Raw genomic sequence first — 24,233 nt, forward strand, 5'->3', positions numbered from 1 at the left:
CATCCCGCACAGTAGGCGCTCAGGAAGCAGGAACCAGACAGTGCAGCCATGTGTGCAGACTGGAGAGGCTGTCTCAGAGGGCTGGCGGGAAGGGGCAGAGCCAGCCCGCCCCCAGCCCTGCAGGTCTCAGCCCTCCTCATGGCGGCCTGGGAAGCTGCCCAGACACATTTCAGGAGAGGAGCAAAGGCAGGAGCCACCTCCACAGGTAGCCCCAGTCCTCCCACTGAACTTTCCAGAAAACTGCCACAACCCTGGAGAAGTCTACCAGCCTCCCCCAGATGACATGGGGTAGGAACCCTGCTGTCCCGGCACCATTCAGGGAAGAGGAGAGACTGTGGCCCAGAGCTCTGGAGTATCCACCTTGGGCTAGACCATCTATACTATCTCACAACCAAGGGAGAGTCATCACTCCCACTGTACAGATGGGGAAACTGAGGTTAAAGAAGTATCCAAAGACAGTCAGCAGTGGAGTCAGAATTTGACCAGGTCTGACTCTTGAGCGCCTAGTCACTATACTATACTGCCTCCATGGGTCTAGCCTCAGACATCAACAAAACAGCAATAATAGTAACAAAAACAGCTGCCTACTGCTGTCAGATCCTCAGTCTCATATACTCTTAACCCCTCGGCATTGTCCACATTAGCAGATGGGGAAATGGACCTGCCCAGCTAAGCTCAGAGAGGTACAGTGACCTGCCCAGGGTTGCACAGATGGACGGTGATGGAGCTAGGCCAGAACCAGGTCCCTGCGCCTCTGAGCCCAAGCCCTACCCATAGGCCGCACAAAGCCTTCTTCCTGCCAAGCCTACGCCTGGTCTCCTGACCTCTTTGGAGAGGACTCTCACACCCCCTCCCCCTGGGGGGCCAGCCAGCAACTGTCAGAACAGCAGGAAGTCCTCCCAGGGCTGAGCTGAACAGGAAGCATCCTTGGTTACCCAGATACTGACCAGGTCCTACCACGTGTGCCGACCCAGTCCTTGCTCTCAAGAGGTGCTGACCACACAGGGCAGGTCCAGGAGGTGCATCCACTTGCCCGGTGTCATCCCGTGTTGGCAACAAAGGACCTAGGTCTGGGGTCCCAGGCCAGAGACTCCCAAAACTGATCCACGTTCCCAACTACTGGAGGGCGGGCAGAACCAGCTCAAAGATCAACCCCATCAGATGTGTCTCCCCAGGCTCCCGGCCACAGCGTTGTCTCGTTTTCTTCTCACTGACTTTTTGTTCGTTCATTTAGCGTGTCTGTTCCCCCTCCCCTCCACCATGGGTCGCCTCCTGAGAGGAGGGGCCTCGTCTGTGTCATCACCTTGTACCCTCAGTCCCCTTGCACTGCACCTGGCACAGCAAAAAGTGCTCTGTGTGTGTTGAATGACCAAGTGATTGTTTTCTCCTCTCCCTGCAACAAGGAAGGGGCTAACAGAGAACCCAGACAGGAGCAAAGTAGCCAGGGCTGCCTGGCCAGCCCACAGAACCTGAGCACAGTTGCCAGAACCTGGAGGAACCACAGGCACCACTGCCAGCCCAACGTCCCCTCCCTCCCTAGCCCTGCTCTTGGTGATGAGCTGGGCAGTGCCAGGGGTCCGTGCCTCATGTTACCATGGCCTCTCAGCAGACTTTCAGTGGCAAGAGGCAGAGCAGGCCAAGGCTGACAAACTGTATCAGCCTCATCTCCTCCAGGAAGCCCTTGTGCTCAGCCCTGTCTGGGCTCCTGCAGGTCCCAGGTTTAGAGTGAACAGGACGGAGCAACCCTTAGCACTGCCTGCTGACTTGGGGCTTGACAGAGCTCTGCTGCTGCTGTGAGCCCCCCCAGGGGATACACTGAAGACAAGAGGTGTCTTCACCTAAGGGAAATCCCGTGGGACAACAGCCTAGGAACTCAGCACAGTTATCCCCATTTTATAGGCAACAAGACTAAGACTCAGAGAGTTTAAGAAACTTGCCTTAGGTCACAAAACTAATCAGCGTCACAGACTAATGAGCACAGCAGCCAGGAAGCTGTCTGTCTCCAACGTTTGTGGTCTTCACCCTGCGACAGGCTCCCTCTGCCCTGCCTAACAAGAAGCAGAGTCAAGGAGAGTCGAGTCGAAACAGGGTGAGTGAGGAACAGCCATGGCGATAAAAATGCCCGTTGGTGGCAGCGACCGCTGGAGTGCCCTCCAGGCCAGGCCTGCCCTGGGTGTTTGTGAGGTGGGTATGAATATAATTCCCAGTTTAGAGAGAGGGAAACCGAGGCAGGGTGAAATTAAGTAACTCCTTGAAGCTCCCCCAGCTGGCAAGTGAGTATCAGGGCTCAGATGCAGGCAGCCTGGCCCCAGCTAGTGCCCAAGTTCAAATTCCTCAGCTGTTCTCCCTCCCCAGGAACTAGGACCACAGAGGTTATCTCCCATACCACCGCCCCCCCATACCTGTTCTGGGGCCTCGCAACACTTAAGGGCTGAGGGCAAGCCTGCCCCCAACACAGTCTTACCTTGCCCCCACCTCAGGGACTCCCTCAGGACACACCTGAGTAGGTAAAGGCGTCTCTCCCAGCTTACGAGTCCCTTCCACCCATACCGAGGTTGAACGTGGCATCAAGAGGCTGTCTGGCCTCCTCTGCCTCCCTTTGTGACCACAAACCACTTCCTCTCACTGGTCTTTGTTTCCTGTTCCGTCTAGCAAAAGACCTTGATGAAACCCAATCTCTTTGGTTCCCTTTTCCCAACTGCTGTACGAGCCAAAGTGAGCAAGGTGGGTTCTTCCCAGAGGGTTTTTTAACAGGTGACTCTGGTAGCTGAAGGGCACTGAAAGCTCAGAGCAGTGCAGCTGGTGGGCCTTGATTCTACAGGTGGGGAGGCCCCCAGAGTTGCTGACAGCCCTCACTGTGTCCCCAGGAAGGAAACACGCCCTGAGGGCCTGCCCTACAAAGACCAGTCGACTTCCCCAAGAACCCCATGACATTGGTCTTGTCATCCCATTTTACAGAACAGGAAGCTGAGGCCCAGGGGCCATCTGCCTGAGGTTCCACAGCTGCTGAGTTGCAGGCAGGGTTTCAACACTACTATGTCTGAAGCCCAAGGCCAACACACTGGCCCATGTTGCCACCCTGATTCTAATTCCCCCCTCCCCCTATCCCTTTTTTGCACAAAGTGAAAATAGCAAATGAGCAAAGCAGTTAATATTCTGGCTGTGTGATATTGGCAAGTTCCTCCCCCTCTCTGAGTCTCAGTCTCCACATATGCAAATAAATATATTAGGACCTTCCTCGGCGGGCTGTTGTGATTAAATGAGTTGATAGATGCAAAGTAGTTAGAACAGCGCCTGGTACAGAGTAAACTTTCAAATATGAGAAAGAAAACGAGCATTGGTGATTTACCCCAACTCCCCTGTCAGGAAGGCAGAAACTGGGCTTCCGCAGTCCACTGGCTAGTCTACGGCTCCCAGGCTCTCATTCTGTCTTTTCTTCATCTGTCAGTGGGGATAAAGACAACTGCCTTGTCAAGTCATCCAGAAGATTCTGTGAGCTCAATACCAAAGGCACCTGAGACCCACAACTGAGGACAGTCACTGTTACGCTGTTAGGACAACAGGCATGAGATGGTACTGCCCTCTAGAACCCAGAGCCCTGAGTGTCTGATGCCTCCTGTGGAAACAGTTCCATAACGACCACCCCTCCAGGCCCCTTTCCACCTCCCCAGTGCCCAGCAGCTGCACAGGAAGCATGTGGTGGGATGACACAATCAAGCCAGGTGGGCGGCCCTGGGGCCCAGCCTCAGCTCCCCCAGAGCTTGTTAGATGCACAGCATCTCAGGCCCACCCAAACCTCTTGAATGGCACATGGACATCAGCCAGGTGACTGCAGTGAGTCTGCAAAGTAATGTCCTGCTCTGCCTTCTTTTTTTTTTTTTGGGTTGGAGTCTCACTCTGTCACCCAGACTGGAGTGCAGTGGCCGCTCCCGGCCACCGCAGCCTCGACCTGCTGGGCTCCGGCGACCCTTCCGCCTCAGGCTTCCGAGTAGCCGGAATTATAGGCATGCGCTACCATGCCCGGCTGATTTTTTGATTTATTGTCAAGATAAGGTCTCGCTGCCCAGGTGGGTCTCGAACCCCACGGGCTCAGGCAATCCACTCACCTCAGCCTCCCAAAGGCGCGGGATTACAGGCTGAGCCACCGAGCCCAGCCTGCTCTGCCTTCTTAAAGCTGGGCAGGTCTTGCCCTCAGCTGGTGGCAGGTGTGGGAAGCTAGGACACAGCAGGGGTTCCTGTCCCAGGAGGCCTGCACTGGACGCTGGCACCTCCAGCCCCAAAGGCTTCCACAGAGGAGCTCAGGGAAGATGGTTAGGGACCTGCGGTTTTGAAGCCAGGTTCCCAAATTGGCTACTTCCTGTCTGTGTGATCTTGGGCCTCATTAATCTCTCTCTGCTTGTTTCTTCATGACACCAGCTACCTTACAGGGTCACTGTCAGGATCTGATGAATTCATGCAAATAACACATGTAGAACAGTGTCTGGCACAGAGCAATCAACACACAATGAGCTTCAGCTAGTAATTCTAATAATTAGAAGAGGGGGACCCTAAAACCCCTGGAATTTATTTAAAGATATGAATTTGCCTTTACACGTTTAAACTTCAGTCACCCTCAAAATACTCTCTGTTTGATGCAGTACGCCTATAGAGATACTTTTCCCACTGCTCAAAACTGATTTTGAACTCATCAATTTTGATACCTTTTAGTGCTTCTGCTGTATTTTGTTTCACCTATTCCACATTGGCAAAATGTTTTCCTTTGAGGACTTTTTTTCACTGGGGAAACAAAAGTCGCTTAGGATGAGATCAGATGAATAGTGAGGGTAGGGAACAGGGGTCATGCTATTTTTGGTCAAAAACGGCTGGACACTTAGCTTAGGTGGGCAGGTTCGCTCATAAATCACCCATCATGAAATGGGTGAACCCACTGAAATAATCTCCAAAAAAAAATTTCACTGAAGCCAAATGCAGCCTCTCACAACACTAGCTGCTACACTGATGTTGATGTGTTTCTAGAACACTAACTTATCAAGGGAAACCTGTACTACAAGGGACTCACCCTCCAAAAGATAATTCTGGGTTTTTTTGTTTTTTGTCTTTTTGGATCCCCTCGTAAATCATATCTATCCCACCCACAGGAATGCAGGGAGCTGGCTCTGGCCACAGAGGCTCGAAGATTCACATTCCTTCCTGCTTCTCCTGCCAGCTCAAGCAAGTTTCCTCCTCACAATAACATGAGATTTGTCACCCCTCAAACATATGGCAGGCAACACTCTACCTTCTCTCTTGAGTGGTGCCTTTTAGCCTCCAGACACCCACACGAGCAGGTGGTGCCCCATTTCCCAAGAAACTGAGGCCCAGAGGGTAGAAATGACTTGCCAGCTCGGACCAGAGGAGAGGTTTGGGCAAGGCCAAAAAATGGGGATAATGTCAGTGTCTCCCTCACTGGCTGTTGCAAAGGTGTTTTATGGCATTGGATTTAAACTGATGCATACAGCAAGTGCCACTGAAGTGTTGCCCCCTGTTTATATCTCTGTGAGTCCATTTGACTCCCATCAAGGGCTTGACTGCTGCCCTGGGATTCACATCAGGGAAGGTGGCTCCCTGACCCAGCACAGAGGGAATTCTAAGCATTAAAATAAAATAAGACTTCAAAGGAAAGTGCTACTTAATGTGGGCCTGGGACGTCCAGACAAGATGTGGAGGAGGCATGGGGTGGGAGGCTTGCCGGGCACACCTGACTTCTGACAGGGATAGCAAGCATGTTCCCTGTGGTGGGGACACCAGTAGTGGGATCCAGCCTGGCCCTCCTCAAAAGGCAGGTGGGTGATCCCTCTCGGGCTCCCATGCACATTCCCCCACATGCCCCCCCACTGGATTCTCACCAACACTCCTGTGAACTCTGCTAGGGCCCACCCAGTCCCTCTGTCCCCAGCGTGGGGAAGGAGTGCCCTGCTCCCCCCACCTTTCTGGCAGGGCTCAGGGCTCTTCCCACTGGGCCCTCACCATCAGACTGTTGGATGTAAAGTGCTTCCGTTCCCTGAGCCCTGAGCGCCAGGCACCACGCTGGTTGCCTGTGCCCGTTTCATAGCTGAGGCTCAGAGAGGTCAAGCCCTGGCCTGGGCTCACACAGCAGCTCAGCTCAGTCTGCCAGCACGTCCACTTGACAGATGGTGAAACTGAGACCTGGAGGGGCCAAGTCAGAGGCAGAGGCAGAACCTGGAGGCCCCCGGGTTCCGGACCCTCCCGGGCTCGCTGTCCCTCATTAAGCACCTGCAGGCGGGCCCGGGCCTGAGCCAGGGACGAAAACTGCGGCAGGAGCCCCTTTCGCTGCCGGGACTGGGACGCCCGGGCTGGGCCCCCCCCAGCACCTCAGGCAACCCGGGACTGGACCCCGGACCCGAGCCCCGCCCGCGCTCACCTTGGGCTTGTCGAAGGCGGGTGTCTGGGCCATGGTGCCCGCGTGCGCCCCGCGAAAGCTAGTGGGTGCCGCAGGCGGGCGGCCGGTCCGCTCTCCTCCGGGCCCGGAGTGGCCTCGGCCCGCCACACTCTCTTTACCCGGAGCCGGGCCCGCCCCGGGCCCCGCCCCGCCCCGCCCCTCGCCGGAGCCCCCGCCCCGCCGGCCCCTGCCGCTCATTTCCTGGAATTCCGGGCCGGAGTCCTCGCCGGCCGCGGCGGTGCCCGCGGCTCCGAGTCCTGGGCGCGCGATGGGGCCCTCCTGTGCGGTCGCGCCGCAGCCTCCCCGAGGGGCTCGGCCTCCTCCCGACCCTCCGGCAGTTTCAAGAGTCCTCTGCGGCCCGGGCGCCCGCTGTGCGCCAGGCCCGAGCTAGACGCGGGGCACCCGGAGCATCGTCGGCCTGGGGGCTTGCGGTCTGCGGGGCTGGGCGGTCGCGCGTGGCGGTCACCCCACACAGATGTTTTACGGGGGGCTCGACGGGGCCTGCAGGAGTTCACCAGGTGAAGAACCGGGGGGGGGGGGGCTGGGGAACGCGCCGTGTGGGAGACTCCAGGGAGCTGGGAGTGAACGGAGGCCAGGCTGGGAGGCCAGGACGGGAGGCCAGGATGGGAGGCCAGGACGGGCGAGCTCAGAAAGTCCCCTCCTAGGCGCTCACGCCTGAGAAGCCGGCCCAGGTGCGGTCAGAGGGCCCACAGAAGGTCCACACCAACGCTGTGCAGAGTAACAGGAACATTGGAGACAGCCTCCGATGCCCGTCCACAGGCCAGTGGGCAACTAGACGGGAGCATTCACACCGAGGAATGTCGTCCAGCAGGGAAACCGAATTAACTTCGGCAGATCCATCTCAGAAACAGTGTGGAGTGAGAAAAAATAAGTCTCAGGAAACTAGACAAGACACTATGGTGCAACTTTTAGAATGTTTAAAATCTAAACCAAGCCGGGCTCCGTGGCTCAGCCTGTAATCCCGTGCTTTGGGAGGCTGAGGTGAGTGGAATGCCTGAGCCCGCGGGTTCCAGACCCGCCTGGGCAACTTGGCGAGACCTCATCTCTACAATGAATCAAAAAATCAGCCGGGCGTGGTAGCGCGTGCCTGTCAATCCAGCTACTCAGAAGGCTGAGGCTGAAGATCACCGGAACCCAGCAGGTCGAGGCTGGGCGACAGAGTGAGACTCCAACTCAAAATAATAATAATAATAAAATAAAATCTAAACCAAAATATGTATGTGTAGACTCATGCATCAGTGGGAAAATGTCAAAGCAAGGGCAAGATAAGGGGGAATATGAGGAGAGTGGGTATCTCAGGTGGATTGGGAGGGGGCATCAGGGAATAGGTGATGCTCCAGCACTGAGATGAGATGCTGGCTTCGTTATACCACGACTAAATCAGCGAACCCATGAATAAGGGGGAGAGGGGGGAGGGTGAGAGCGAAGGGCTAGTGGGTCTGGCAGGAACTGGATCTGCCCTGTCTGTGGGCCGCTGAGGGTCTGGGAGCCATGGGAAGTCAGTTAGGGTGCTTTGAGTTGGAGACAAATTTTAATTTGGAAAAACTGTTCTCCAGCACCTGGAAGTGCCATCCAGGAATCACCAGCGTTGCCACCTCCTGGGAGCTGATCAGAAATGCAGACCATCGAGCCCATCCCAGACCCCCAGATAATCCACACTTTAGCAAGGTCCTCCCAGGGGGCTTGTGTACACCAGCACTTGTAGAAGCCCAGGCTCCCTGTGACGAGGGAACGGCCTTGCAGGGGGCTAGAGGGAGCCAGGAGAGCAGAATGAGGGAGGACACGGTGGTGTCCATGGGGGAGATGGGGAGACTCAGATTCAAGCTACTTTTAGGGAGTGAGTAAAATCAGTTGGACTTGGTGTTTGATTGTATGAGGGGGTGAGGGAGATAATGGGTCAAAAGCCAGCCTTCTGATATGGTGTCAAAGCCAGAGGACTTTTTGGTAAGGCCTTTCTTGGCTCTCTGTGTTCCTCAGGTTAAATAGTAATGGCTGCCATATTGAGATGCTCTTGGAGCCAGGCACCCTGGAAAGTGCTTTGTAAGCGCTGCCCCATGCAATCTTGACAGTCATCCCATGCAGTGGAAGCTGCTCTCCTCATCTTACAGATGAGGACACTGAGGCACAGTTGGAGGGATGGTCTGCATGGCTCGTGGACCACAAATGGCAGAGCAGGGGCTTGAATTTGAATCTGAATCTAGAAACCTCTCTCCACCTTATCACCACTTCTCCAGCTCTGTCCTGACGTGCACGTCCCCCTCCAACATCAGCCCCACCACTTCCCAGCGTATTCCTGAAATGCTAGTCGACCTGGATGACTCACTGGTTGATCAAAGTGGACTGCAAGCTCTTGGCCACTCCTATGTTTCGAGATGGAGTCTGATTTTCTTTCTCTTGCTGGCCTGGCCTGAGGGCCCTATCTGAATGATAGTATGTGGCAGAAGCAAATAGGGAAAATCCTTCCTGGATGTCTAAGCCTTGCAGGGTCCATCAAGGCCTCTCGCACATTTTGTCTGGGAACCCTGAGCTTCTAGAAGAGACCATCATGCTAAGAGTCCGAGCGTGTTAGTGAGGCCAGGTTGGGCCCTCCAGCCCAGCTCCCCTCTGAAAACACAACTTCGGTCAGTGCCATGTGGAACAGAAGAATCACCTGCTGAGCCCAACCCAAATTCATGCCCTACAGTGTTGTAACGTGTAATAAAATGGTTGTTACTGGAAGCCTCTGTGTTTTGGGGACAGATTGTCATGAGCAGTAGATACAACAGGCATGATCCTACCTGTCCCAGCCTCTGCACCTCAGTGTTCTCCATCCTGGAAAAGCCTTTCCTCAGATCCCAGACTGTCAAAATGCTGCTTTCCAAGCAGGTCAAGTATAAAGGGACATGTTTGCCCTGCAGGTGCACTCCACCCTTCTGCCGTCTGTTCGACTGCCCTGCCCACACAGCCTCACCCTGCAGGTTATACCTGCAGACTCTCTTGCCCTGTGGCCTCTGATTGGGTTTGGGCAATAGGATATACTGGGAGGAGCTCAGAAGAAGAGAGGAGGAAGCCAGGATGTGTATTCCCCCTCCGGGTCCCCTCTGGCCTTTTTTTCAAAAGTCTCCTTTTTTTCAAAAGTTTCACCTCATTCCTGGCAGGACCTTGAATGATACAGGCTGGTCTTGAACTTCTCTGCAGTGAACACACATTGATCAACATCTACAGAGAGATGGAGAAGGGGTGGAGAGCGATGCCTTCCCCAGCATTCCTTGTGTCACTAGCCGGAGTACTGCTCCATCCCTAGTTGCTTTCCAGAAGCTCTGCTCTCTGGGTTAGGGTTTCTCCGGAAGCAGAGCCTGAGATAGAGATTTGAGTCTGAGTAGTTTATATGGGAAGAGAGCCCAGGATACACAGGAAGGGGGTGCAGTGAAAGTAGCCAGGACAGGCAGGCCACCTTACTGGACTTGAGCTCAGTCCTTCTGGGGCCTTCTGGGAGATGATGGAGGATATGCCATAGAGTTCACCCCATTGAGGTGTGAGGAGGCTGGGGGAATCTACCCACTCCCCCTGGCAATGCTTCCAGAACATTAACTTCCTGGCACTCTTAGTTTGTTCAACATGACTGGCTAAGCTTGCTCCCATGGTCAGAAGAAACTTGCAGGGCGGGGGGTTGGGAAGGAGCAGAGACAGAGAGATAGAGAGATAGAGATATTCTGTCTCAGCGGTTGCCGTGTAGAGGTAGGTGGTTGATTCACAGGGCTTATGGGCAGGACTCTGACAGCTGCACCTGCCCACACATTTAATTACCTTATTATTCTCTCCTCAATTGCTTTGTTTGAGTGTTTCAACTCATTCCTGCCAGGACCCTGAATGATACAGGCTGGTCTTGAACTTCTCTGCAGCGAACACACAGTGGTCAACATCTACAGAGAGATGGAGAAGGGGTGGAGAGCGATGCCTTCCCCAGCGTTCATTATCCACACAGCATGTCACTCGTGGAGAAGACAACGGAGATACGTTCTCAAACATCAGGAATTCTGACTCTCACATAGCCTTCCTGAAAAATCTAGTTCAAGATCTCATTCTAGCCAACAACAACAGCAAAAAGAATGAAAACAGAACTGAGGAGTCCCAATCTGAAAGAATACCAGTCAGGAGTATCATCTCCGGTTACATAAAGAATTAAGTTGTGGCAGGGGTATTGGTAACTTAGTACAAAGCACCAAGTATAATTGTTAGAGCTGCAACAGAGAAATGCTACATGATGAAAAGAATGGGGCTTCCCAGGCAGATGTATTAGTTATACTGTAACACATAGAATGTTACAAATATTACAAATATCCACAGCCATGCTAGGCTTAGGGTTTCGGCTTATGTAACAGTTATGGGTGGGCAGCCCTCTCTCTTCTCAGTCCTTCTGGGTCTCAGGCTGAGTCTATGACACGTGGGTCTCAAGGTTGCCCTGGACATCCTTTTTATTCCAGCCACTCCAAAGGGGAGGAGAACATTAAAGAGTAGTTGGTGTCTGTTGTGGGGAGAGGAGTAGGCTCAGAAGTAGCACTTACCACCTCAGCCCACCACGGCTCAGTCATGTGGCCACACTGATTTGCAGGGGAGTCTGGGAAATGTAGTTCAGCATCATCTAAAGGTCTCTTCTGGAGCAGGAATGTGTCTTTCTTGACAAAGCCCTTTTGCACCCCTTCCCACAAGACTTGTCATCATCTTCCATGTACCGAAGAGTCATGTGACCTTGTCTAGCCTTACCAGTCAGATGGATGGAATTTCTTTCCAGTGAAGTTATCTCTGGATCTCCAGCCCTGGCCCAGTGCCCAGTGGAGAACAGGAGCCTGTTACTTATTGGGGGAATGATGGAAAGTAAGTGGACAATTCAGGTCCTTATTCTCAATCTGAGATCCATGGGAAGCCCTCCTCTGAGCAGGCCCTAGAGTTAAGGAGAGAACACTGATACCTAATGGAAGGATTTCCAGACACAGGCAAAGGACTCCCTCCCTACCACACACTTTCCTACAAAATGTGTATAACAACAATAGCTACTATTTATTGATCACCTGTTGTGCGCCAGCCACCATGAAACAAGAGTCCCATGTGTGATCTAAGCTAGTCTTCCCAAGCAGCCCTGTGAGGGTGGTACCGTGATTAGCCCCATCACTGGGGGAGGAACAAAGGCTCACAGTGGGCACAGCCAGGGAGGGGTGAAGCTGGGGTTGGATGTGAAAATACTTGACCTCAAAGCCTGTACACTTGACCTCTGTCATCATCCAGGAGAAAGTAGGTCAGGGTGGACAGCAGCCAGATAGTGAAGAAGAACTCTGCATGGGCAAGTGGGAACCCTGGATTTTCATCTTGACTCTGTGTGACTGAGCATGGATCACTATATTAGTTGGGGTTCCCCAGAAGAGCAGATCCAGTGGGATAGCTATATCTATATTAGATCTCTATTAGATATACAGATATAGATCTCTATCTATATATAAGCTCATTAGGGAGAATTGACTCACACAATTACAAGGCAAGGTCCCACATAGGCTGTCTACAAGGAGAATGAAAAAAGCCGAAAGCATGGCTCATCAGAGTCTGACAGCCCCAGATCCAGGGAAGCCCACAGTGCAACCCCTAGTCTGAGGCTGAATGTCCGAGAAGCGACGGGAGGCCGATAGGGCAACTACCAGAGTCCCAAGGCCCAAGAACCTGGAGTCTAATGTCCAAGGTAGGAGGGGAGAAAGCATCCTGCCAGGGAAGGGAGAGAGTGTAAAGAGCTCACGGGCTGAACCCCCTCTTCCACCTGCTTGGCTCTCATCGTACCGGCAGCCGATTGGATGGTGCCGGCTGCATTGTGGGTGGGCCTTCCCCTCCCAGTCCATGGACTCACACATCAGTCTCCTCCAAAAACACTCGCAGACACACCCAGAAGCATCACTTCACCAGCCATGCAGGCAGCCCTCCGTCTAGGCCATTCGACACCTCGTGGTAACCATCACAGTCACCTCATCATCAGCACAGGGCTCCCAGGCCAGCTGTGCACCAGGCACAGAGAATGTGGAGGGAAGCTCCGCTCCACGAGTAGCAGAGGAGCCAGCTCCACCAGGGCGACGCAGTGTCACAGTAGTCATTATGTATTCACTCTTTCTGGGCTCTGGCATCTTCCTCAGTGGAACTTTGAGCAAGGGGTTGAAAAGCCAAGAGTTGCAAACCCAAATGCAGATGGAGTGGGCATGGAAGGTAGATGATCTGGCTTCTCCACCGCTTGCAGCTCCAGGGCTTTGGGCAAGTCCTTCTGGGTCTTGATGTTCTCATCTGTGTCATGGGGATAACACATATACACACTAGCTTGTGGGATAAGCAGTAGACATAACTTGATCGTAGGATAAGTCAGGGACATGCCTAGTTCATGGCATATGCTGTAGACATGCCTAACTTATGAGATAAGCCATAGACATGCCTAGTTCATGGGTTAAGCTATAGACATGTCTGGTCCACAGGATAAGCTGTAGACCTGCCTAGTTGATGGGCTAAGCCATGGGCATGCCTAGTTCATGGGATAAGTCATAGACGTGCCTGGTACATGAGCTAAACCATAGACATGCCTAGTCCACAGGATAAACTGTAGACATGCCTCCCTCATGGGGGGAGTAAGAGAGCATCCTTGTGTTAATAGGACTGTGGCATCAGGAGAGCAGACGCTTCACCTCTTTGCTGTCATGCTAAAACATAAATGCAGTGTTGCCAAATCCTCCAGTTATCAAGAAGAGCCAGAAACCCCAATTTCTGTGTTTAAAGTGTGTTCAAATATCTCCAAGTTTTTAAGGCATTGTATGAGCTAAAGAAAATGTCGGGAGGCCAGATTTTGCCCCTGGACCTGTGGACTCTCCTTGCTGATTCAGATCTCCTGGGATTTCTGAAGAGGAAAGAGGACAATGGAGAGGTTGCATGTATCAACTCGCATGAATCAGATAGGATTAGTATTAGTTGCACACAACAGAAACCCCCAAAATAATAGTAGCTGCAACAAGGTAGACATTTATTTCTCTGTGTGTACAAAGTCCTGAGGTGGGCAGGGTAGGGCTAGTGTGGCACCTCCATGAACATGGTTCTTCTGTCTTTCTGCCATCCCTAGCATGTAGCTCCTATTCCCTTTGTCCAATATGGCTGCTGGAACGCCAGCCTTCACATCTACATCCAGAGAGCAGGACTGAGGAAGGGAGGAAGCAACTAGGGCTGCCCTCTTTTAAAGACTCAGATCCCTGGATTTCCTCACAACAAACCCCTCTTACAGAGTTACATGGCCATACCCTAATTGCAAAAAAAGACTGAGAAATATCTGGTACTCAGGTAACAAGGGAGGTTCTATTACTAAGGAAGAGGATAGCAGATGTTGGCAGGCTGCTTGCTGCTGTCATATCAAATAGTCTGGTAGGTGAAGAAGACGTGTGGATAGATGGAAAGGGTATTAACTGGAAACTAGACACTGCTGTCCACGTTATCTCTCTTGGCATGTATGTCCCTGAGTCTCTGACAGGGAGAAGAAAATAAGAGAGCAAGACAGAAAGAGGCCATCTAAGTATAGGAATGATGGTGCCCACTTACCAGGGATCTGCTGTCTGCCAGGCCCAGTGTGAGCCTTGGATGAACATTGTTTTAGTCTGTTTTGTGCTGTTATAACAGAACACTTGAGACTGGGTAATTTATAAAGAACAGAAATGTATTGGCTCACGGTTCTGGAGGCTGGGAAATCCAGTATCAAACTGCTGTCATCTTTCGAGGCCTTTCTTGCTGTATCATTCCATGGCAGAAAGTGAGAGGGCGAGAGAGGGAAGAAGAGACTGAACTCACAGCCTCAAGCTCTTCTATTATTTTATTTTATTTATTTATGTTTGAGTTGGATCTCACTCCATCACCCAGGCTGGAGTGCAGTCACACAATCATGTCTCACCTCAGCCTCAACCTCCCAGGCTCAGGTGATCGTCTGCCTCAGACTCCTGAGTTGCTGGGACTGTTATGGTCCTAGTAAACACTTGACTGCTATCTCTCAATGCCAATACATCAAGAGGCAGAGCACTAGCAGAAAGAATTCGAAGAAAAAAAAAAGAATTCGAGGAGACAGAACCCAGCCCCTGGCATTTCTGGAACTGGTCTGCTTACCCTTTAGCTTTCACAGTCCATTTTTGTAAGTTTAGGGTTGCTGGTATCTGTTGGTAATGTAACTAATAAGGCATTGTATAGAACTTAAATTACAGCCACATTTTGTCAATAGTGACATTTATGGTCCACATTTCCAAGCGGCCACAGGGGCAGTCCACAGTTTTACTTGTCAGTAACATCAAGCAGAGTCGTCGATCAAACTTGCCATAGAGTAAGGGAGTTAACAGAGTCTATTACAAAGTAAAACATTATTCACTACAACATATTGTTATAACAAGCAAAAAATTGTACAAATTACAAGATGTATGGTTACATAGGTACTATATTTTTCAATTCTATGCCGCTGATGAAAGGAATTGGATAAGGATTCATTTCTCTCAGTTAAGTGAGCACAGTCTGCAGGTGAGTTAAGGATTCCTTGAAGTGACTAAAGGGGAATGTATAGGAGATAAGAGAAAAATACTTTCCTTTGCTAATTCTCAGGAATGTAGGTACGCGCTGGCCCATTCGAATACTTGTTATGTAGCAATAGGGACAGACAATAGTGGGTTTACCTATCAGGACTACAGGCCACACGCCGCCATGCCTGGCTAATTTTTTTATTTTTATTTTTGTAGCGGTAAGGGGTCTCACTATGTTGGCCAGGCTGTTCTTGAAGTCCTAAGCACAAACAATCCTCTAGCCTCAGCCTCTCATGAGGGGTGAGGCCCTCGTGACCTAAACTCCTCTCATTAGGTGGTGGCTGCATTGGGGAGTAGCTTTCCAACACATGCTTTTGGGGGACACATTCAAACCACAGCCAACATCATCTCAGATGACTCTTTTCCAGCCTCTCCAGGGAGTGGACCTCCCACTACCATAGGGAGGGGCCACATCCTGCCCATGCCAGCTGGGGTAGAAGACCTGAGCATCCAACTGTCTCCAGACTGAGATTCAGCCAGCCCTTCTGTTTTCAGTCCTACCCTGTAGCTCTTAGTCTGTGGAGGTTTGTGGTCTCTCCAGCCTGGGCCTTTCTGAGGTTCTATGAGTTGTCTTGCCTGATGGCACCCCCTGAACAGCCAGGTTTCAGCTTCCTAGGGCTGACCAGTCCCCACTTTCCATCTGCTATCAGCTTTCAGAATCTGGTTGATTCTCCCCATCTGTTGTTATTTTCTCATATGTCTTCTTTATCTCAATAGATAGATAAACATTTTCAAAAAGTTTCTCTGTGTCATTTTCCTGGAATGTTGGAAAATAATGGAGAGCAGTGTGTTCAATCTGCCACATTGAACCAGCAGTCTCTAGCCTGAGTTTGTTGTTGTTGTTGTTGTTGTTATAAAAAAAGAAAGGTTGCCGGGCTCGGTGGCTCAGCCTGTAATCCCGCGCCTTTGGGAGGCTGAGGTGAGTGGATTGCCTGAGCCCGCGGGTTCGAGACCCACCTGGGCAACTTGGCGAGACCTCATCTCTACAATAAATAAAAAAAATTAGCTGGGCATGGTAGCGCGTGCCTGTAGTTCCAGCTGCTTGGAAGGCTGAGGCGGAAGGATGGCCGGAGCCCCAGCAGGTTGAGGCTGCGGTGGCCGGGAGCGGCCACTGCACTCCTGTGGGCGACAGAGTGAGACTCCAACTCAAAAAAAAAGGAGAAAGGTTTATTTAAAAGTAAATTAGAGAGAGAAAGAGAAGGGAGAGAGAAAACTCACCTCCCAATGTGGGGGAGGGGACCAAAGCCAGGAAGCATGGTGGCAGCCATAGCTCAAAGAGGACATTAGCCTGAGTTCTTGACTGGGGGAGACCTGAGCACTTAGGGTCCTATGGCATCCCCAACCCACCCCACTCCTTGCTCATTTCATCCCAGGATCCCCCAGGAGCCCTGCCACTCCTTGCTCATTTCATCCCAGGATCCCCCAGGAGCCCTGAGCACTCACAAGGATTCTATGGCATCCTTATCCCACCCTGCTCCTTCTTCATTTTGCCCCAGGATCCCCTGGGAGCCCTGAGCCCCCAGGGTTTTATGGCATGCCTGTCCCAGCTCGCTCCTTGCTCATTTCATCCCAAGAGCTCCTGGGAGCCCTGAGCACTTAGGATTCTATGGCATACCTGTCCCACCCTCCTTCTTCCTCATTCCACCCCAGAGGCCCAGATGCTCTCAGCACTCAGGATTCTATGGTATTCCCATCTCACCTGGCTCCTTTCTCATGCAAACTCAGGGGTCACTGGGAGCCCTCAGCACTCAGTACCCTCTTCCTCCCTCTCTAAGCATGGAGCAGGGTTCTGTTCCACCCCCTCAGCCTATACCCACTTCTTGAGATCAGGGGCTTTGTTTTCTCTGCAGCTTGACAGGATTGGGTGTAGTGTGGTTCATTCCTGAGAAGTCACTTTGAGCTTTGCCTAGTAAAGGAGAACCAGTCATTGAAATAGCAAAGTAGATCTCCCCCCAAAAGGTACATTCCCAATGTATTTAAAATGGAGGCCAACATCAACACTCAAGGACAAAGACTGGTAGAGTTGTACTTGTCCTTGAAAACCTTCCAAGAAGGTGTGGACTAGAGACAGACACACTCTCCTGCCATGACTCCAACCCCCCCCCCCCCCCCCCCCCCCCCAGCATTTCCTCCAGGGTTTCCTTCCTGTATCTTTATTAAGTGCCTGCTGGAGACTAGTTTGGGTTGAGAAGCTGTATTGTATGGACAATACACATCTTCAGATCCTAGAATCCCCCTCCATGGGTCACAATCCTTTTGATGCTCATAGGAGAAGAGGTCAAGACCTAGGGTGACCAACCAGCCTGGTTTGCCAGGACTGAGGAACTTAATGAAATTTTGTGCTAAAACAGAACAGTCCCAGGGAAAACCAGAATGGAATGGTTGACCATCCCACGAGAACCCTTGCAATAGCAGGTTTGCCCTCACACACCCTTCTGGGCAGGCACATGTTGCAAACTTAGTCTGTTTTCTTTTGTTATAATAAAAACTCTGAGACTGGGTAATTTACAAAGAAAAAATTGGGGTTTTTTTTCAGTTCTGGAGACTGGGAAATCCAAGATTAGGCAGCTGCATCTGGTTGGCTTCTGGTGAGGGCCTTGTGCATTGTCATATGTGGCAAAAGGCATCATAGGGTGAGAGAAAGCAAGAGAAAGCTGAGGAAACCAAATTTACTTTTGCAACAACCTGCACTCATGATACCTCACCCACTCCTGTGAGAAAGACATTAATGCCTCTTAATGACCTGATCACCCATTAAAGGCCCCGAAACCATCATATTGGGGACCAAACTTCAACATGAGTTTTGAAGTAGCCAAACCATATCCAAACCATAGCACACACACACAGCATAAATGGTTATTCCCTGCTGCTCCCCACACCCCCCACCCACACCTTTCCTGGCCATTTTAAGCAAGGCAGATGTGGCATGGTTCAGAGAGTGAGTTCCAGAACCAGCTGCCTGGGTCCAGTCCTCAGCTCCAATGCTCACCAGCTATGTGTCTTTGGCCAAGTCACTTTGATGTCAAGTGGGGTACGGTGTGTTGCTCTGTTTTTTTTTTTTCTAACTCAGCCACAGAAAAGAATTTCAGAATGAGTTCCAAGTATAATTCCAGACAGAATTTATTAGAAAGAAAAAGACATGCCCAAAGGTCAAGGGCCTTAAGAGAAAGGACATGTGCTTGCCTTTGACAAGAAGCTTGATATACTTTTACAATGGTTATTAAGCAAACTATGAGCTAAGAGGAGTGGGCTTCAGGTGTCTGGTCATGAATTTTGATTATTATCTGTCGACCTTCTAAGGTCACAAGCACCTTCTAAGCAATTAAAATTATTGCCCAACTAGATTTGGGCTTTTCTTAGTACATCATGTGTTTTGGGTAATTCCCTATTGTTTCTGTGGTAGATCCACATTCCAGCCCACAAGGTGGTCAGGTCTGGTGTTCCTGGTTGGTCAGTTGAATGTCGTGTTCCGATAAGAAAGATGTCTGAATGCTTACCCTATTTTAATTTAGCCTTGCCTATAAGAAACTTATCTATGTCTAACCTGTATTGAATAACCTGCCTCAACTTCACCTTTTCTACTTTAGTTTTCACATCTATAACATGGGAAGAAGAATAGAAGAAGAAGTTCTACCCCACACGGTTATTGTAAAGATTAAGTTAGATAATAGAGGTAAAGCAGTTAGAGTGGTGCCTGTCATGAGTAAGCTACAGAGACTACACCTTCTTAACTATAACCCCAATGTCTTAGGGTCCCAGTGCATTTTGGGATTTGCAGAGTTTGGGGTTTTGGAAAGCATGGGGCATGTTATAACACACTACTGGCGTCTGGCTTAGTGTCTCATAACTAAACACATTTCATATTTCTGTAGAAAATAATGTATAAATATTCATACATCTGTTCAGGTTAGGTTTTCACTACCCAGTGAGTTTGGTGCTAAACTTAACGTATTTTGGTCAGAAAGTTTTGGACCTCTGAAGTGTGGCCAAGGGATTGTAGTCTGTGTGAGGGTTTCCTATTATTCTTGTTTAATGTTCATCTTGTGTAAGTGCCATGTAATTGCTTCCTGAGGACAACACTGAGTTTTTGTGCCCAAGGCTCCCTGGGCTCTTGGAGTTTTCTAGCAGGGCCTTTCTGCACCAACAGCTCTGAACAATCTTTTAAAATTCGACAAGACACTCTCCTTTCTTCTTTCTCTACCCAGACCAAATTCAAGTCTCCAGAGCCCTTCCCCGCCTGGGCTGGGGTAGCCCACAGGTCCCGGTGGGGGAGGGGCTCTCCCAGGGAAGTGGGAGCAAGCTGGCATTCTGGTGAGGCTGCATGGGCTCCAGGCAGTCATCTGGCCTGGGTGAGGGAGATAGTGGAGCTAAAGGAGACTGTGCCCCTCAGCAGCTCCTGGGCATCCACATATGTCTCTGAGGAGGATGCTGTGTCACTTGCAGAAGTGTCAGAGGGGAATCCTGAAAGTCTTCCAAGCCCTCTGAACAAGTCAGTTTCTACAGTGGCTCTGAGAGGGAAGGAGGGGCCGGGTGCAGTGGCTCACACCTATAATACCAGCACTTGGGGAATTGGAGGTGAAAAGGATTGCCTGAGCCCAGGGGTTCAAGGCCAGCCTGGGCAACAAAGAGAGACCTCATCTCTACAATAAAAATTAAAAAAATTAGCTGGGTATGGTAGTGCATGCCTGTACTTCCAGCTACTTGGAATGCTGAGGGGGAAGGATTGCCTGAGCCCAGCAGACTGAGACTGTGGTGGCCCTGTGTGTACCACTGCACTCCAGCAAGGGCGACAGAGTGAGACTCTGACTCAAAAAAAAAGAAAGAGAGAGGGGAGGAGGCCTGGCTGCTCTCTCCAGTTCTCCCTGTTCAGACATTCCTTGCCCAGCAAATGCGTCTTGTAAATTCATTTCTTTTGAGACTTGATTGGGAGGGAACACGGGTGCCTGCTTCTTATCAGTGGCACTTTGGCAGTCAAGGATTCTTTTCCAAGAGGGAGAGGAGGAGGCCTGGTCTGGTCTCTTGGGTGCAGGAGTCTCACATTGCCTGTGGGACATTTCCAAACCTGTGTAAACTTGGAATCACAGAGAAGTAATGATTCTCACTTTCTCTTTCGACCTCCTCCACCATCTGGGGTGCCCCCCCCCCGCCATTTAGCTCCACTCCCAAAGGATCCTAGACTTTGAGCATGTCTCCCTTTTTCTCCCTTCCTATTTGAACCTCCCCTTTGCTCATAAATAAGATACAGTCAGGCGTGGTGGCTCAAGTGCTTTGGGAGGCCGAGGTGAGAGGACTGCCTGAGCCCGTGGGTTCACGACCAACCTGGGCAACACAGTGAGACCTCATCTGTACAATAAATCAAAAAATTAGCCAGGTGTGGTAGCCCATGCTTTCTGGATACTTGGAAAGCTGAGGTGGAAGCCTCAGTGGAGCCCAGCAGGTCAACACAAGGGTGGCCGTGAGCGTACCACTCCACTCTAGCCTAGACGTTGGAGTGAGACTCCAACTCCAAAACAACAAAAACAAAATGAGAAAGACACTGAGAAAGAGCAGAAGCTAGGAGACCTCAGTCCACATTAAAACTCTTTTCCTTTTTTTTTTTTTTAGTTGGAGTCTCGCTCCTTCCCCCAGGCTGGAGGTTTTTTTTTTGAGTTGGAGTCTCGCTCCTTCTCCCAGGCATGCACGCTGATGGCCACCCCAGTGCCGACCTGGTGGGGCTCTGGCAATCCTTCCACCTTAGCCTTCCCAGTAGCCAGAACTACAGACACACACTACCACGTCCGGCTATTTTTTATTTTATTATAGAGATGAGGAATCTAATCTGCGGGCTCAGGCAATCCACTCACCTTGGCCTCCCAAAGTGCTGGGATTACAGGCTGAGCCACTGAACCCGGTCATTAAAACTCTATTCCTTAAGCATTGTGACTTTGAACTGGTCTCTTGTTCTCTGTGCCTCAGTTTCCCCATATCTTAAATTTCTATTTTTTTAAATTTTAAAAATGTGAAGTATAATTTAGGGTTAGGTACTCATGTAGCCATCGTACAGGTAAAGCATGAGTACCCTTATTGATATTATGTGTCCCCTCCAAGAGGGAGAGAAGGAGGCCTGGTCTGGTCTCTTGGGGCAGGAGTCTTATATTGCCCATCCCTTTCTTATAGTATTATGGTAAATGTTCAGGGTCCACTTATGAGTAAGTACATATGGTACTCAGACCTTTGTTTCTGTGATAAATCACTGAGTTTTATAGACTCTAATTCCATCCAGGTTGCTGCAAAGTTCATAATTTTGTTTTTATTTATGGCTGCATAATATTCCATTGTGTAAATGTACCACATTTTCTTTATCCGGTCCACTTTCGATGGGCAGCATGGTTGGTTCCACGTTTTTGCTATTGTGAGTAATGCTGCAATAAACATGTGTGTGCAGGTGTCTTTTTAATAGAGTGACTTGAGTTCCTCCGGGTATATTCCCAGAAGGGGCATTGCTGGGTTGTATGAAAGGTCAATATTTATTTATTTTAAAGACAGCATCTAGCTATGCTGCCCAGGTTGGAGTGCAGTAGCTATTCACAGGCATGATCCCACTTCTGATCAGCAAGGGAGTTCTGACCTGTTCTGTTTCCAACCTGGGCCAACTCACCCCTCCTTAGGCAACCTGGTGGTCCCCTGATCCCAGGAGTTCACCATATTTATGCTGAATTTAGCGTGGACATGCGACTGGCATAGTGTACTAACAGTCCAAAATTCCTGGGCTCAAGCGATCCTCCCGCCTCAGCCTCCCAAGTAGCTGGGACTGCAGGCACATTGCCAGTTCCACCAGTGCTTGAAGGAAGGGTAGAATTTGATGGGGAGCTGCACAACCAAATCACTGCAGGAGCCAGGTAGACAGGTGAGCCTGAAAGTGTCAGCCAGGTCGAAGGGGGCGGCCACTACAAAGCTCCACTTCATCGATGCCTCGAATGAGCCCTGTGGGGCCAGATTCCTGATTTCCCAAGAGAGGCTGCATTAGTCAATTTTGAGGTAACTGTCTGGAAATAGCCTCTTTCCCCCATATCTGGCTCCTTTCGCCCCTCCCCAGGGAGCAGCCCCTGGCCAAGGCTAGTCTCTGCGGGATGTATATATTCCCTATCTTGAATCATGACTTGAGGAGTCACAGGGCAGGTAACTGAGCACAGCTGAGCATAATGTGGACAACACCCTTATGCAATGTCATTGTCAACACTGTATAGGACTTTGATTTTAATTAACTTGCTTGATTATAAAACTGTTTGCTCTGCTGTCCCGAGGTGCAGATTTTTCATCACTGACCTGCTACCATTGGTGTCCTCTCATCAGTTTAATAAACCAGTGTCTTTCCCTCATTACATACAAGCCCTCTCAGATTTAGGGCTACTGCATTACATCAGTATATGCTGCTATAACAAACAACCCCAAAGGTCAGGGCCCAAATGCCAGAAAGGTTCATTTCCTGTTTCCATCACAGTCCAACATGGGGTGGCAGGAGCCTTCACATGGCCTGGAAGAGCCCCCACTTTTTTCATTTTGTGCCTCTTCCATCTCCTGTGGCCTAGGGGTCCTCCCCTGAACCTTCTGCATCCACCCGCAGACAGGCAAGAGAGGGTAGAGAGTGCAAGTGCAAGGGAAGATTTAGGGCTAAGTAGGAGGTGGTGCGTGTTACCTCTGTCCACATTCCATTGGCTAATATGTGGTCACATGGTCCCAGCTAGCTGCAAGGGAGGCTGAGAAAGAGAGTCTAGCTGTATGCCAGAAATGAAGAGACATGGGTTTGGAGAAAGCTAGTCAATCCCTGCCGCAAGCTGAGATTTTATGTGTCATCTTCTACTTTTAAATGTTGGCAAGCAATCCAAATTTTAAAAAAATATCATGTGGATTATACAACACCTGTTTATGAACTTTCTAGCTTGCATGCTATCAGTCTGTGACCTCTGGGCTAGAGGGCCTCATCTTACCCACATGAGCTATGTAGGAACAGGGACCGGCCTATGATTGGTGAGGCAGCTGCTTTTGTTTATTTATGTATTCACACAGTCATTCAACAAATATCTCTTTAACTCTGCTCTATGCCAGGCCCTGCGATAGGCAGTAAGAACATGAGATGAACCAAAAAACCCTATTCCTTCCCTTGAAGAACTCACAACTGTTTTTTTACCTCTGGGAAGAAAATGGTGTTAGGTTTTTAGTTTTGTTTTACAGACAGGCTCTCGCTCTGTTGTCCTGGCTTGAGTGTGGTGGCATGATCCTAGCTCACTGCAGCCTCAAACTCTTTGGCCTCAAACTCCTGGGCCTCAAACTCCTGGGTGCAAGCAATCCTTCTGCCTTAGCCTCCCAAATAATGGGGAGTACAGGTGCATGCCACTTGGCCTGACTAATTTTTTAAAAATATTTTTGTGGAGACAAGGGTCTCCTTGTGTTGCCCAGGTTCTTGAACACCTAGCCTCAAGATATTCTTGGACTGCCAAAACACTGGAGTCATAGGTGTGGCCACGGCACCTGGCCTTAGTGTTCGATTTTAAAACTAAACTTTAGAGTTATTTGCCGTAGTGTTACATTTTAAGAGAGGAGAATTCCTTAGCTGAAAAGAATGACTTCCCAAGGAGAAATCCTAGGATGAGCCTCTGTCTCTACCACCGTGAGATGGGGATAATAATACCAGTCTTATAGAGCTAATGGGAAACAAGAGAAACACACAGAAATGTCTGACTCACAGGAGATGTACGACCAATTGCCTTGTTGACCAGCTGCTGCTGTGTGGATCCAGGGGTCATTCCTTTGGGGCAAGAGGCTTCCCAATGTGCCCCTTAATTCTCAGCCAGTGTTTTTTGAGTGTAATGTTGGGCCAGGCCTCATGCTGGGTGTTGGGGCCAAGTGATGAGAAAGACCTGGCCCCTCCAAGAGGAACTCACAATCGAGGGACAGCTGCCTTTTGACCTCATGAGTGTGAGCTGGCCCTCACCCTGCCCATGATAGAAGTGCGCCCACCCCCTTCAAAGCAAGAGGGGGGAGGGAGAAGTGCATGCACATTGAAGAGTTACTTGACGATGACAAACAGGTCTATCATCTTTGATGACATCCGCGAAGATGCATCAGGAGAAGCCTTGAGATAACCTCAAGGGACTGGGGAACAGGTGGGAGTTGAGACAGGCTCAGTCTATAGA

The 24,233-nt window shown here is 50.5% G+C and overlaps 1 protein-coding gene across 1 annotated transcript in view; it reads right to left on the reverse strand.

Annotated features, from left to right (window-relative positions):
- ADA (adenosine deaminase) overlaps positions 1 to 6,467 on the reverse strand; it is a 31,812-nt gene extending 25,345 nt beyond the window's left edge. The window contains exon 1 of the mRNA XM_008066910.2: positions 6,422 to 6,467. Within this exon, the coding sequence (XP_008065101.1) occupies positions 6,422 to 6,454 (33 nt within the window). The 5' untranslated portion in view covers positions 6,455 to 6,467. The remainder of the gene's footprint in view (positions 1 to 6,421) is intronic.
- Positions 6,468 to 24,233: the final 17,766 nt, after the last annotated feature.

Source organism: Carlito syrichta, unplaced genomic scaffold (genome assembly GCF_000164805.1).
Source record: "Carlito syrichta isolate Samal-C Ts95f unplaced genomic scaffold, Tarsius_syrichta-2.0.1 Scaffold309195, whole genome shotgun sequence".
Taxonomy (NCBI): Eukaryota; Metazoa; Chordata; class Mammalia; order Primates; family Tarsiidae; genus Carlito; species Carlito syrichta.